The sequence below is a fragment of the Mus musculus genome, chromosome 7 (genome assembly GCF_000001635.26).
Source record: "Mus musculus strain C57BL/6J chromosome 7, GRCm38.p6 C57BL/6J".
NCBI classification, from domain to species: Eukaryota; Metazoa; Chordata; class Mammalia; order Rodentia; family Muridae; genus Mus; species Mus musculus.
In genome coordinates, this window is record NC_000073.6 from 89,865,896 (window position 1) to 89,879,849 (window position 13,954).

At 42.4% G+C, this 13,954-nt stretch overlaps 1 protein-coding gene across 2 annotated transcripts in view; it reads right to left on the minus strand.

The window, feature by feature from the left end:
- Positions 1–252: 252 nt before the first annotated feature.
- Positions 253–13,954, minus strand: part of Ccdc81 (coiled-coil domain containing 81) — a 37,482-nt gene continuing 23,780 nt past the window's right edge. Inside the window, exons 11-15 of one of the 2 annotated variants that reach the window (NM_001162979.1) lie at positions 11,509–11,681; positions 10,194–10,272; positions 9,780–10,000; positions 3,726–3,851; positions 253–751 (exon numbers count right to left, since the gene is read on the minus strand). In NM_001162979.1, coding sequence (NP_001156451.1) covers positions 610–751; positions 3,726–3,851; positions 9,780–10,000; positions 10,194–10,272; positions 11,509–11,681 — 741 coding nt within the window. In that variant the 3' untranslated portion in view covers positions 253–609. The remainder of the gene's footprint in view (positions 752–3,725; positions 3,852–9,779; positions 10,001–10,193; positions 10,273–11,508; positions 11,682–13,954) is intronic. The other variant, XM_017312298.2, reaches the window with a different exon arrangement.

A 13,954-nucleotide genomic window follows, 5' to 3' on the forward strand; every position in this document is an offset into this window, starting at 1 on the left:
GTCCCACGTCCAAGCACATATGGGCAGCATTAATTGGACTCAAGGGGTTATTAATTATTAACAAAAACAAAAGAAGGCATAAGGTTGAGAGGGATGTACTAGAGGGAATTGGAGAATGGTAGTGACAGATGGACCTATCGAAATACATTGTATAAATACATGAAACTCTCAAAGAATAAATAAACACTCATTTTAAAAGTTGGGGAGAAAAAAGTTGGGGAGGAGATAAAAACATAAATCACCATCCATAGTGAGCGTTTAGAAAATATTTATTATAATGTATTCATTATAGATGGGAAAATATGAAGTTTCTAAATGAAAGCTGGGTCGGCTCCCCCTCAGCATCCAGCGAGAAGTTTGGTCCCATTCGCAGCCCCTATAGCACTGAGGTTGAGGCTAAGATTTATTCCAACGCCTTCGAAGTTCAGGGAATACGCAGGGGTGAGAGGAAGGCGGGACACGCAGGAAATAATTAGTCGACATGAATTCAAGAAAGGATTAGAAAGTACTCAATCTTTTTTTCCTCTGAGGTACAAATATACACACGCTAAATATTCAACTACTCCAAATAAATGTTCCTCGGGAAATAGTAGGTTCAAGCGTTGAGTTCTACACGAGCAATCGTGAGCCCTGCAGGAACTTATTCATGGGCCACAAGTTGCTCTCGCCCGTGTTGCAGGTGCGCCTCTGGCACTGCCTGCAGCGCCGATACTTCTCACACTGATCCAAGAGAAACAGCTTGTCCGAAGCCCTGGGGAAAGGAAAGCAAAGGCTGAAGTCACCAGATCTTCCCCTAATCCCTCGAGGCAGAGAGAAGAAAGATGATACCTGATTTTTGCTGTCAAGGCTCTCACAGTCCACCTGAAGCTTCACTCCACCACCTGCTGCTTACCCCGTGTTCTGGTGTCTGCTGTCTCCTCCTTTCCACTAAATCAAAGGCTGTGTGCTAGTACCTCCCCAACAATTTAACCCTTCCTCAAGTCCTACCCTAACACTGAACACATAAAGTCCACGGTTATCTTAGATGGTGACCTGAGATGGCCCCCAAAGCCTGGGTGTTTTGCCATATTTGCCAGTGCTTCATCTCCCTCCCTGGGGAAGTTGTTTGAAAAGGGGATGACACAAGGCTGGGTCATTATGCCAACCCCCGGTTGCCAGCAAGAAGTTGGATCCCAACTATGAGGGGTTAGAGGAAAACTATCAAAAGATATCCGCCATACAAGAATGAAGACCAGAGTTTGATCCTCAGAATCCATGTACCAGCCATCCCAGCTAAACTGATGAGCTTCAGACCAAAGAGAGCCCTTGTCCCCAAAAAGGTCCCATTTAAGGTTGTCCCCTGGCCTCCACAGACAGTGCACACAAAGCATTGCACAAATGCATGCCCAACCAAAGCAGGGAAGACCAGAAACGGGACAGAGTTGGCATCCGCTGGCTGGATAAACATCCATCTTGCTTTTGTTTTTGCTTGATTTCCTTTTTACACCAACTCTTCCTTCTTCCTGCTTGAGTCACCGCCCACCACAGCCTGGCCTGGGTAGCAGATTAGCACTTCTGCTGTGCTATGCTCCCAGAGCACGTTGGCTAGCTGGAGCCCACAATGATTTCCTGTACTCCCTTATCTGTTACCATCATGTTGGCCAAGGATTCTTTCTAAATCCAAACAAAATGGCGCTGACATCAGCCACCCTGCATCCCACTGCTTTCCCACAAGACTGAAACAATAAATAGCTTTGAACTCTCCAACTGCCACACTCTCCCTCTTCTCCGGATCAGACAGCCTCCATTCTCCTGAGCACCTGATCATGACGCTAACCCTTTATACTTTCTTTGTTACAAAGGAGCTTCCACCACTAGGAACAGCATGGGAAGTTCCTTCCAAGAAACTCTTTAAAACATGAGTGGCAGATGAAGAGCCACAATAGAAAGAAAGAAAAAAGAAAGAAAGAAAGAAAGAAAGAAAGAAGGGAGGGAGGGAGGGAGGGAGGGAGGGAGGGAAGGAAGGAAGGAAGGAAGGAAGGAAGGAAGGAAGGAAGGAAGAAAGAAAGAAAGAAAGAAAGAAAGAAAGAAAGAAAGAAAGAAAGAAAGAAAGAAAGAAAGAGAGAAAGAAAAGGAAGGAAGGAAGAACAATGATCAATGATGCTGGAGCTGGAGAGATGACTCAGTTGTGAAGAGCACTGGTTGCTCCTCTAAAGGACCTGAGTTTGTTCCCAGCACCCATATGATAGCTCATAACCATCTATAACTTCAGGTCCAGATCCCACAGCCTTCTTCTGACCTCCTCGGGGGCAAGGAATTTTATATATAAATCTGTAAAAATATATATATTTAAATATATATAACTTATACATAAAATTAATAAATCTTTTTTTAAGTCGGAACTGGAGAGATGGCTCAGCAGTTAGAACTGCTTGCTACTCTTCCAAAGGACCTGAGTTTGGTTCCTAGCTCCAAAAGTGGCTCACAGTTGCTTGTACGCCCAACTCCAGAGGAACTGACACCCACTTATTCCTCCTCGGGTACACATACATACACATAAAACACACAAACACAAGTCAAAATTTAAATCTAAAACAGTAGTTGAAACATAGCTATTTAAACTGTTTTTTATTGTGTTTGATCCTGATAATCTGATATTATAGGTTGGATCTATTTCATTGGATTTTTAACATTTACGAAATCTATCTTCATTTTATAAAGTCTTACCATAAGTTTCTGAAGAATTTCTATTATTTTCAAAGTATATCTTCCCCCCCCCCCGCTTTTTTTTTTTTTTTTTAATTTTTTACTTCTAAACTCCTGAGCTTGCTTGGTCAGGCAGTTATTTACTTTCACAGTTTACAAATTAAAAAAATATGACTAACATTAGCAGCCTTCTCAAAGTTAATGCTGATTTTTTGAACTGTAAGTACCCAACTAGAGAGAGGCTTAGCTCCCCCGGGTGTGGCTCCTTTTTCCCCATCAATCTTTCCTTGACTCTGCTCTTAAAACCTATCCATACAGGTCAGGCATGATGTGGACATCTTAAGTCCAAGCCCTCAGGAGGCAAAGTCAGATAAATCTCTGTGAGTTTGAGGCCAGTCTGGTCTACATAACCAGTTCCAGTCCAGCTAGGAACACACAGCAATACCCCGTCTCCAAGCAAACAATAATAATAAACTCCATCAGGCGTGGAAGTGTTCAGCGCAGAAACTCACCCTGCTGCAAAGTAGTTTTATCCAAAGAGAATTGAAGCCCTCCACAAAGTGAAGTCACCAAAGCAAAAGCAAAGATCAGGGCATGGTCAGTAAAAACTTAACATGAAACACAGTACTGCCCAGCCTTTTGCCAGTAAAAAACATTTTGAATCAATTGCAGTGGCATTTCTTACTAAGCACATTTGTTCTCTCCCACAAAACTTTGTAGAGGGCCACACTAATCAAATGGAGTGTGCATCTGAACTCTCTGCCGTCCTAGAGTTAGACTCAAATAGGTCCTCATGCTATGGATGGAGACCCCTTTGGGCAATCATATATTAGATCTCTTACATGTCTCATTCATTCATTCATTCACAACAGTAGCAAATCACAGTTATGAAATAGCAACAAGATAATTTTTTGGTTGAGGGTCACCACAACATAAGGAGCTGTACTGAGAACCACTGAGTTCAAGGAAGGTTAACATGGGGCTGACTTACAAGGAAGTTTCCTGCCAGCAAAGACCATGTGGATCCCATTAGGTCTTACCGCTCAAAGGCCTTTTCCTCCACGTCCCGCTGCTTCTTCATGGCCAGGCTCCTGTCCCAGTCCTCTTGCAAGCACTGGTTGAGTCTGTTCACTCGATCCATCTCAGCAGCTCTGTCTGCCATGTGCCTGGAGAGAAAAGAACAGCCTGACTCCATTCACAGTGCTGGGGAGGGCCTGTGCTGACCTTGGGAGCCCTAATTCTTTTATGTTAGATTAGACAGAAAGCATTCTGGTCTTGTTTGTAAGCCTTTGAAACAGGCAGGAGACAGATGCTGTAAAATCGTAGTGAAACTGCCAACAGGCCAGTCCTAGGACCTTTCATCTTCTGTCCTAGTTTAAATTAGCAAGATTCAAGTCCTATTCCAATTAACAATGTCAGCTTCCAAAGCCATTAATGTCCTTTAACTGTCTAAAGACTCATCCCAAATGGGTTTTTCTATACTGTATGCTTCTTCCCAGCCTCTAAACTGTCATTAATCAGCCTACAAGTAGCTACAGGGTCTATTGGGGTCACACCCCCCCCCCCTTTTAAGAGAAGGTCTCTGTGTAGAGTGGTCTTAAACTCTAGATCTTCCTGCCTCAGCCTCCAGAGTGCTGGGATTACAGAAGTGCACTGTCACGCTAGGATGTTCCAGTCATTTTATTACCCAAAGTAGAAAGCCATACATGAAAGTGCAGAAGAAAAGAAATGGTAAAGAATTAGCTTGTAGGTGAGAGAAAGGGAAGAGACTATCCAGCATTGAGGGTCAAAAAAATGGGGAAGATGGGCATGCTTGATGAAGGGCGTGTCTCGAGCAGAGACTGCAGTTCAATGCCTGGCTCTTGTTGATGGTACGTGCCACCGCTCTCCACACACCTCATCACTCCTGTTGCAAATCATCTCAAGTCTGCTTCAATTATTTACGTGAATCTCTTTTTGCCAAAATGAAACTTTCGCCATTGGTTCTCATGAAAATCTTACAGGAGCTTCATTAAATGGGACCCTTGACTACTCTAAAACCACCTTTCACTCAGCAGACATGAAGCTAATTGCTATTGTGTGGCTATCATGAAGATTAGATGAAAAGATATATCCAACATGCCATACCATCACAGATTGGCAATCTTTGACAGATATCTACTTTTCTCATAAACTTCTTCCCATATGTTTTAAAGGGGGGGAGCAGGGAGAATGGAATTACTGTTATACCCAACAACATGATCGCTCTCAAAGTCACCACTGACTGAAACAAGCTGGGTGAGTGTATATATATATATATATATATATATATATATATATACATATATATATACACTATATGTAATATATGTATATATTATATGTGTGTTATATGTGTATATATATTGCATGTATACATATGTCATATATATATATGTGTGTGTGTGTGTATGTATATATATATATATATATATATATATAATTCCATTTATACAAAACCCAAAGAAATGCAAAACAATTTAGCCTAGAGTGGCAGTAAGCAGCTCAGGGCTTACTTAAGGATGAGTTCCTTTTTTTTCTAGGAAGCCATGCAGCATTTTTATTTTTATTTTTAGGTTTATTTTATTTATTATGTATACAGCATTCTGCCTGAACATATGCCTGCAAGCCAGAAGAGGGCACCACACCTCATGATAGATGGCTGTGAGCCACCATGTGGTTGCTGGGAATTGAACTCAGGACCTCTGGAAGAGGAGCCAGGGCTCTTAACCTCTGAGCCATCTCTCCAGACCCAAGGATGAGTTCTTGATGAAGCAGAATTGGAAAGAGTTACAAAGGGGCAGAAGGAAACCACATGGGTAATAAACATGTACAGTTGCAGAGACTGAGTGCTGTGTTCATGGGTGAATGCATACATAAGCCAAAACCCATCAACATGTGTTTGTATACAGGATGTTATCTGTCAATTACAACTCCACAGTTATTTTTTAAGAATTATTTAAAAATCATTAGGAAAGCTATGCCTTCTCTCGGACCTGGCTATGTTCTAACAGTCTTCTAAGCTGTCACTGTCTCCCCTCCTACCACCAAAGTGCCTGCAAAGCCTTTTAGAATCCGTAGGTCACAGCCATTGACTCTAAGCAGCAAACCTGATGATTTCTAAACCACAGAATCTGTTGGGAAAAAAATAGCAAGCTTGGGTAATAAACAAACAAACAAACCTAGAATAAATTCCATTCACTCACAGAATGGCAGATGTTAAAGACTTGGGAAAGCCTCCCAGTACCAGCACTGGCAGTTACCACTGCCACAGAGAGCAGAGCAATACCTTCACCATGTAAGCATTTTGTGGGCTATCTATCCAGTAACCACACCGTCACTTCTCCGTCTTGCATAGATGTACAGCTACTGTAGCCTTTTCTGCCGCCAGTTCTTCAGTTTAATAAAAATTTTGGCACTGTCTACTCTAGGTAAAATACTTAGGATCACTTGTTTTTGTGTGCCAAAATCAATAGATCCACGGGGAGTCAGCCCAAAGGAGTGCACCTATTGAATGGCCAGCAAGATGGATGCCTTAGTTGGTTTTCATGAGTGTGGTGAAACAAGACCAAAAAGCAAGTTGGGGTGGAAAGGGTTTATTTGGCCCACACTTCCATATCACTGTTCATCATTGAAGGAGGTCAGAACAGAAGCAAGGCAAGAACCTAGAGGCAGAAGCTGATGCAGAGGCCATGGAGCATGCTGCGTACTGGCTTGATCCTCATGGCTTGCTCAGCCTGCTTTCTTATAGAACCCAGGACCACCAGCTCCGGGATGGCACCACCCACAATGGCCTGGTCTGTCCCCATCAATCACTGATTATAAAGATGCCCTGCAGACTTGCCTACAGCCTGATCTTGTGAAGGCACTTTCTTAACTGAGGTTCCCTTCTCTCAGATGACTTTAGCTGCTGTCATAAACTTTGAGTTGACATAAAACTGTCCAGCACAATGGTTCATCAGATAAAGGTTCTTTGTCGCCATACCTGATGTCCTGAGTTTGATATCTGGCAGGAGAGAACTCATTTTCACAAAGAGAGAACTCACTTTTATAAATTACCCTTGACCCTCACATACACACTGTGGCATGCATCTGTACACACACACACACAAACACATAAACAGACAGACAGACAAACAGACAGACACGAATAATAAACAACAAATATTTAAAAGATTACCCACTTAAGCTAATATAAGGTAGAATTATATACCAATTTATAGTTCTGCAAAAGACCAATATACACACACAGGTAGAAAAGTAACTGGGTGCCAGATGTAAAGGTGCTTTTATTTGCCAGATGTAATTGTCATCTCAAGGTTTTCTGCTGAATAAGCTCACCCTTTCTAGGTCTTTCTGAACTCTGGCTGGCTAGTTCAACTCAACTGTTCTGGCCCAAACTCCTCTCCAAGATGACTGATTCAATCTGCTTCTCTCCACTTGTGACTGAAATGCTCTGCCTGGCCTCATACTAACTTTAGAAATCTGTTCTAATCTTCTGGTTTCTTCTCATTCTCTGGCTCTGGCTCCTTCTGTCTTCATGTCTTCACCTGCAACCCACCTCTGTAAAACTGTCTGGTAAATCAATCAATCTCTCTCTCTCTCTCTCTCTCTCTCTCTCTCCCTCCCTCCCTCCCTCCCTCCCTCTCTCCCTCTCACTCTCTCCTCTCTTCCTCTGCTGTTCTCCTAAGGGCTGAACATATCTATCTCTGACTCATTTTGTGAAATCATCATTTTATCAAAGTGACGATTCATCACTTTGCCCTTCAATTAGATGTCACTTTCAAACATGGCTGCTTCCTTCTAGAAACTCACCTTACTTTGATTGCTTGGGATTAAAGGTGTGTGCTAAGGGCATGTCTGTATTCCAGCCAAATCACACAGACCTAGAAGGTCTTTGGATGTGATTGATCCCTTACCAGAGCAGCTGTGTTGCTGGATTAAAATTCCTCTACACACACACACACACACACACACACACACACACACACAAGCATATACCACACACATACACACACAAACCACACACACATGCATATAGACCATACCCCACATACACACACCACACACAAGCATGTACCACACACAAACACACACACACATGCACACACACTAGTTTCCTAGCTTTGTAATAGCAGTAGCTCCCTTACTGACTCTGAAACAAGCACTACACTAAGCTATTTGCAGGAATTTTTTAACTCTGGACCATCAAGACATAGATACTTGTATTAGCCTTAGAACAAATAGGAAAACCAGTGCCCTCAAAAGTATGTAACTTGCTCTTTATCACACAATTAATACGGTGACAAAAACATGCCAATAAACCAGGATGCATTTGTGAAGGAATGTCTAGAAACCCAAGTGAGAAGCTGAAATCAGAGTTCAAAGAAGGGGGTCATAGCAGCCTATATAAACAGGGTGTACATGCTGGGCTTAAGACTGAATATGGCTGAATATGCCTATGACTGAATATGAAATATGTCGAGATTTTGGAAATTTCATGCATATCAAGGCAAGACTTTTATGCTTGCATGGATTAGACATGACTCCTTGTTTTTTATTAAAATGGGGAAACACATAATGCAGATAATAAGTTAATTACACTAAACTTCACAGTCTGACTACTCCCACACCCTCCCTGCTGACGGTCAAACCCACTCTTACCATTGTGTCATCCCAACCCGCCACCCAGCTCATGTCTACTCAACCTGGCACAGAAGGTAGTGAACCTCACACTATCCTATCTGGACCATTTCTAATATTTATAAACATTTAATAATATGACTTTTTGTGAGTATATTATCTTCGAAAAGGAGTGGATTCCTTGACCAAAAGCCTTTATAGAGCTCCTGCAAACCTCAATAAGCCTGGCTAATCAAAGACCTAAGAATTGATGAACATTTACAAAGAAAAAACTAGTTTCCTATGGCAATCTGGGTGGGGGTGAGGATTAGGAAATGCATGATGAAGGGCTAGAAAGGAAACAAGAGGATGCTGTGAGACTGCAAGCCAGTGGGACCTTTGAAATTTCTTACCAGCTACAGGCCCAACTGAGTGTCTAATGCTTGAGCTTAAAGGTCCGGGCACTGAGACAGAACACCTCTGCCCATCCTATAACTCCATGATGTAGAGGAGTGCACTGGAAACTGAGGAAGGAGCCATCTACTTGAGTGTGACAGCAGACTTTGGCTCATTTAGTACGTCCAATGAGTAGTAACGATATTACAATTCTTTTAAGAAGTTATACTGTTGCCGGGCAGTGGTGGCGCATGCCTTTAATCCCAGCACTTGGGAGGCAGAGGCAGGCAGATTTCTGAGTTCGAGTTCAGCCTGGACTATAGCATTAGTTCCAGAACAGCCAGGGCTACACAGAGAAACCCTATCTCGAAAAAAAACAAAACAAAACAAAACAAAACAAAAAAAACAAAAAACAAACAAAAAAACAGAAGAAGAAGAAGAAGAAGAAGAAGAAGAAGAAGAAGAGGAGGAGGAGGAGGAGGAGGAGGAGGAGGAGGAGGAGGAGGAGGAGGAGGAGGAGGAGGAGGAGGAAGAAGAAGTTGTTATACTGTTGCTGGGCTTGCTGGCACACACATTTCATCTCACTACTAAGGAGGCAGAAGCAGACAGATCTCTGAGTTCAAGGCCAGCCTGGCCTACAAAGCACTTCCAAGACAGCTACATTACACAGAGAAACCTTGTCTCAAAAAACTGGAAGAAAGGGAGGGGGAGGGAAAATTGTTGTTGTTATACTGCACTATAAGGGGAAATATTGGAATAAGAACTTAAAAGATGGAGATCAATAGAGGAGTATTTTTTCTTCTTTTTAGTATTATTCTTTTCATTAGCTGAATTATAAGAATAAAAAAGTGAGATGTGTAATGAGTTTAGAATAGCATAACTCCTCAGTAGGTTAGCCACTTTTATTCTCTGCTATTGTTACAAAGAAAGAAAGCTGGGAGAGATGCAGGAGGGGAGGGGGAGAGGAGGGCAGAGAGAAGGGAGTGGGCGGGGAGTGGGCAGGAGTGGAAGGGGAGTGGGAAGGGAAGGGACAGGAGTCAGACCCAGGTTCTTCTTACTCTCTCTGTGTCCTCTGAAGCATCTGCAGATCTCGCCTCTGGTCCACCAGCTGGTTCAGGATGGTGTTCCTCTTGTGGCTGGCGGCTGCCTCCATCTGATGCTTCATGCAGCTCTGCTCTCGCTTTCGCTTTTCCATCTCCCTTTCTCCGTCATTCTTACCAAAGATGGGCTCAGCAGAGTCTGGCTCAAACATGGGCAGCTGGGGGGGTTTGTTCTTTACCTGAGATGAGCAACACATAATGGACAATTGTACAACTTAGTAAAATACCAACACCAAGGTTTATGGGAATGAACAGGGCCTCAGAACCTACCAAACATATGGCATGCATGCGTGTATACAGCATTACATGCTTGCTAATAGAATCGTGTTGACATGTTGCATAATCTTAAAATAATGATCACTATCTCCCTACCTGTGCATCCAAAGCTCTCTTGTAGTGCTGTGTTTCTTCCATCTTCTCTTTTAGATATTGAGCTCTTTGTGCAGCAAGTCTGGTGTTTAAGAAGAGGAGATATGAGATCCATCTTACACACTCTACATTTACACACATTTTACATACATTTTACATACAGTACAGCAGCACAAGTTGGCATTATCAAAAGATGTTCAATATTAATAGGAATGCACACATGGTACATAAAAATTCGTCTTTCATTCTGAGGGCTCTAATTATAAGTAAAAAGTAACTCAAGCACACTGTGTCTTCACAAAGGGCAGACAGGATATGGATAAGAAGATGATGGGTCGTATCGTCCAGATGGGAAAAATATGGTAAATAACCCCCCACCCCATACATACTCACAAATCCTTTCTTAAAATCTAGACAAGAAAAACATGACTATATATAAAAAGATTCAATATATAACTCTTCTTTAAGAAAAGTAATCTACCCTATTAGAACTTACAGTCATCAGATGAAACTTGCCAAAGACCTGTATGATCCATAAAATTGATATAATAGAGCAGATACATTTTAGGACAATAGATCCTTTGGGTCACAGAAACCAACTTACTGTTTATTGTAGCAGTCCCTGCTCATGCTACACAATTACTGTCCTGGTTTCAGCAGCAAAAGTAGGAACCCCCTAAGGTAGATATGAATTTCATTGCTCTGGCCCTACCTTCAGCATCAAACAACACAACCTACGAAATCAGCAATCAGAGTTTCCTTCCTGGAAATTCAGAACTGATACTAATATTCTCCAAGATCAGGGTAGAGTCAAAGTGATGCCAACTAAGAAACTTGCCATAAGCAAAAGGAAAAACACCCCACACTACATTTCAGTCCCTGGTTCTAGGGTCACCTGTATCCTCCATATATAAGTGTGCCAGGTTTTATGGAACATACTACAGGCTTATAATAAGACCCAAGCTTTGCCTTGGGATCACAGTTGGCAATGATACTTGCTTAAAATATGTCCCTTCCTTCTTGCATCTACCAGTGCTGGCAATCACAAACAATACAAAATGCTGTTCTGTAATTAAAGCCCTTTCAGATTGCCAGTCATTGCTATGCCTATAGTAATGGTGGCTTTCTCTGTTTACTGCAGTTAGTTGCACTGTGGTACTGGCTGTTATTTGGGTTTGTTTATTCAAATGGCTACAGAGGTGCTAATTATTCAAATGGCTACAGAGGTGCTAATGACATTTTGAATGCTTATTCAATCCTACATAGAAATCAACTTGCACACAGTGCTCATCTTTCCGTGCACATGTGATGGACTCACTCCTCTGTGAGCTGCACTTGCTCCAAGCGGTCCATCAACTCTCTGTTTTGTCTTTGCTTTATTTCCTTCTCCCGTTTGCTTTCCATTTGTTTCAGGAGACTTTGGGAATATTCCTCCTGCTTAAAAGCGTTAATCTCAGGACTAAGAGGTCGCTTATCAAAGAGGAAGGATTTCTGAAATGAAACACAAGCAATTCTCTTATGGTCATGTACCTGAAAGTAAAGTTAGCAATACAAACTAAAATCAAAGTATTACTTGATTTCTATCATTTGCCCAGCCCCCCAAACATAAGCCAGCTAGTATTTAGATAACCCACAGACTTATAACATGAGCATGTTCCGTGATAAAGTTGAGATAAGCTCAATGCCCAGCCTCTTTCTGAGCTAGCAGTTACAGCATCCATTTGGAAGGAAGAGGGAATTCTGTATACAGAAGCATGAGCAAGGATATGCAAAGGTGGAAAGAGAGGTTCCTGACTATCTCCTGTGAGCCTAGACATTCTAGAACTAACTGCTGATCTGTGGTCCAGATCAAAGGTCAGAGACTTTGCTCTCGCCTGCTCCATTCTGCTGTAGGAAACAGTGACAGTGTCATCTGGCCATTTAAGTTTGTAATAAGTGCTGTGAAGTCCTAATCATATCAAGAATCTGAGGCCAGGGTGAAATCGCCTGACATTTTTCCATGCAGAGGAGTGATTACCCCACTGCAAATACCAAGGGGTCCTCCAGTGGAGAAGATGAGAGATGCATTACAAAAGCACAGTGAACAAGAAGAGAAGTAAAGCCGGGCGTGGTGGCGCACATCTTTAATCCCAGCACTTGGGAGGCAGAGGCAGGCAGATTTCTGAGTTCGAGGCCAGCCTGGTCTACAGAGTGAGTTCCAGGACAGCCAGGGCTACACACAGAAACCCTGTCTCAAAAAACAAAAACAAAACAAAGAGAGAGAGAGAGACCAGTACTGGCACAGAGTGGCTCACCATTAGAGGAATTCATCAGGAGAGTGATATACTTTAAGAATTTTAAAAGACCATTTGGCTTTTGTGTGAAGAACTGGCTGTAGGGGACAATTGAAAAGACAGGACAGAGGTTTGCCTATAATGTGTCCTGGGGAAAGATGGTAATGTTGCTGATAAAGAGATTGGGGCAAATATTGGCTATCTTGGGGAGATGAATGCAACTGGACTTGTGGATTTGCACTTGAGGGAGAGAGAAAGAAGCCAGAAATTAATCACTCCCACATGAAGTGTTTTTTACAACTTGCTGCCTGGAGATGGCAGCCTGCACAGAATCTTAACTCTGTGACACTGGCATAGTCCAATTTACTCAAGCACAAGAAAAACAGTGGGATCCAGATTAGGACAGAGTCAGAACTTCTATCTTAGTATTTCTGCAAAGAGGTACAAATTGGGGCCATAAGTGTAATCTATAGCTTCTACTGTAGGAAGGTGGAGGTCAGGCCTAAATGCCAAGAGCCCAGTGCTTTCTTTCCCTCCTTGATGCTCTTGCCTGGAGATCTCCCCCTTCATTTCCTTCTTTGCCCAGCTCTTTACATGTAGGAAACAGTCCTAGATCCCTAATCTGGATTAAGTGACCTCCTTGCTCATATAGAGCTCTCTTCGAAGATTTACGCAGCTACTATACTACACTCGGCTCTTTGAGGGTCTGTCTCCCCACAACTGAGACCTCATTAGAATGAGGAATTTGTACTTCTAGATGCCAATAGAATGGCCAGTCCAGGGGAGCCGAGTATGTTCTAATGATGAACAAAGTGCATTTCTAATACATCTTTATGGAGACCATCAGATTGTCAATATTGATATCAATATATCAAAAGTGGTATAAAAATAGATTCAGGCAGAAACAAAGGCAGACTCGATGGTCAAGGATGTGAAGGGCAGCAAGTGGCTTGCCTCCATCTAAAGTGGATCTTCTCAAGATCTTCACTCAGATTCCCTGGAGATCTCACTTCTGTTCAAATCCCCATGGCAGAAGTCTGAAAGTTTTCCTTGCTAGCCAGTTCTGGAATGATGTCAGTGTTGCTGCTTTCTATTTAGATCCTAGGGCTGGGTGTTAGGATCCTGCCCCTCACCTGTCCCAGGGTCTGGTTGGCAAAGACTATAATTAACAAGAGTTGTAGCCATTAATAAAAATCAGAGTGTGGTTGTGAATGTTGTGAAGGCAGACCCTCAACACCTACACAGACCACTTTCCTACTTAGGTACTTTAAATGGCACAAACTGCAGCATAGGATATTGACCTCAAAGTCTTACAGGGGAGGGAGGCAGGATTAGCAATAGAATTTTTTATGTCATTAAAACAAATACAACTTTAATGAAATTCAAAGAGAGAGACTACTGTTGCCTTAATTTTACCCCAACACATCTAACAGAACCCTGAGAGCAAGCATTACACAGCAGACCGTCCCATGGCCCAGCTTCTGAACAGGA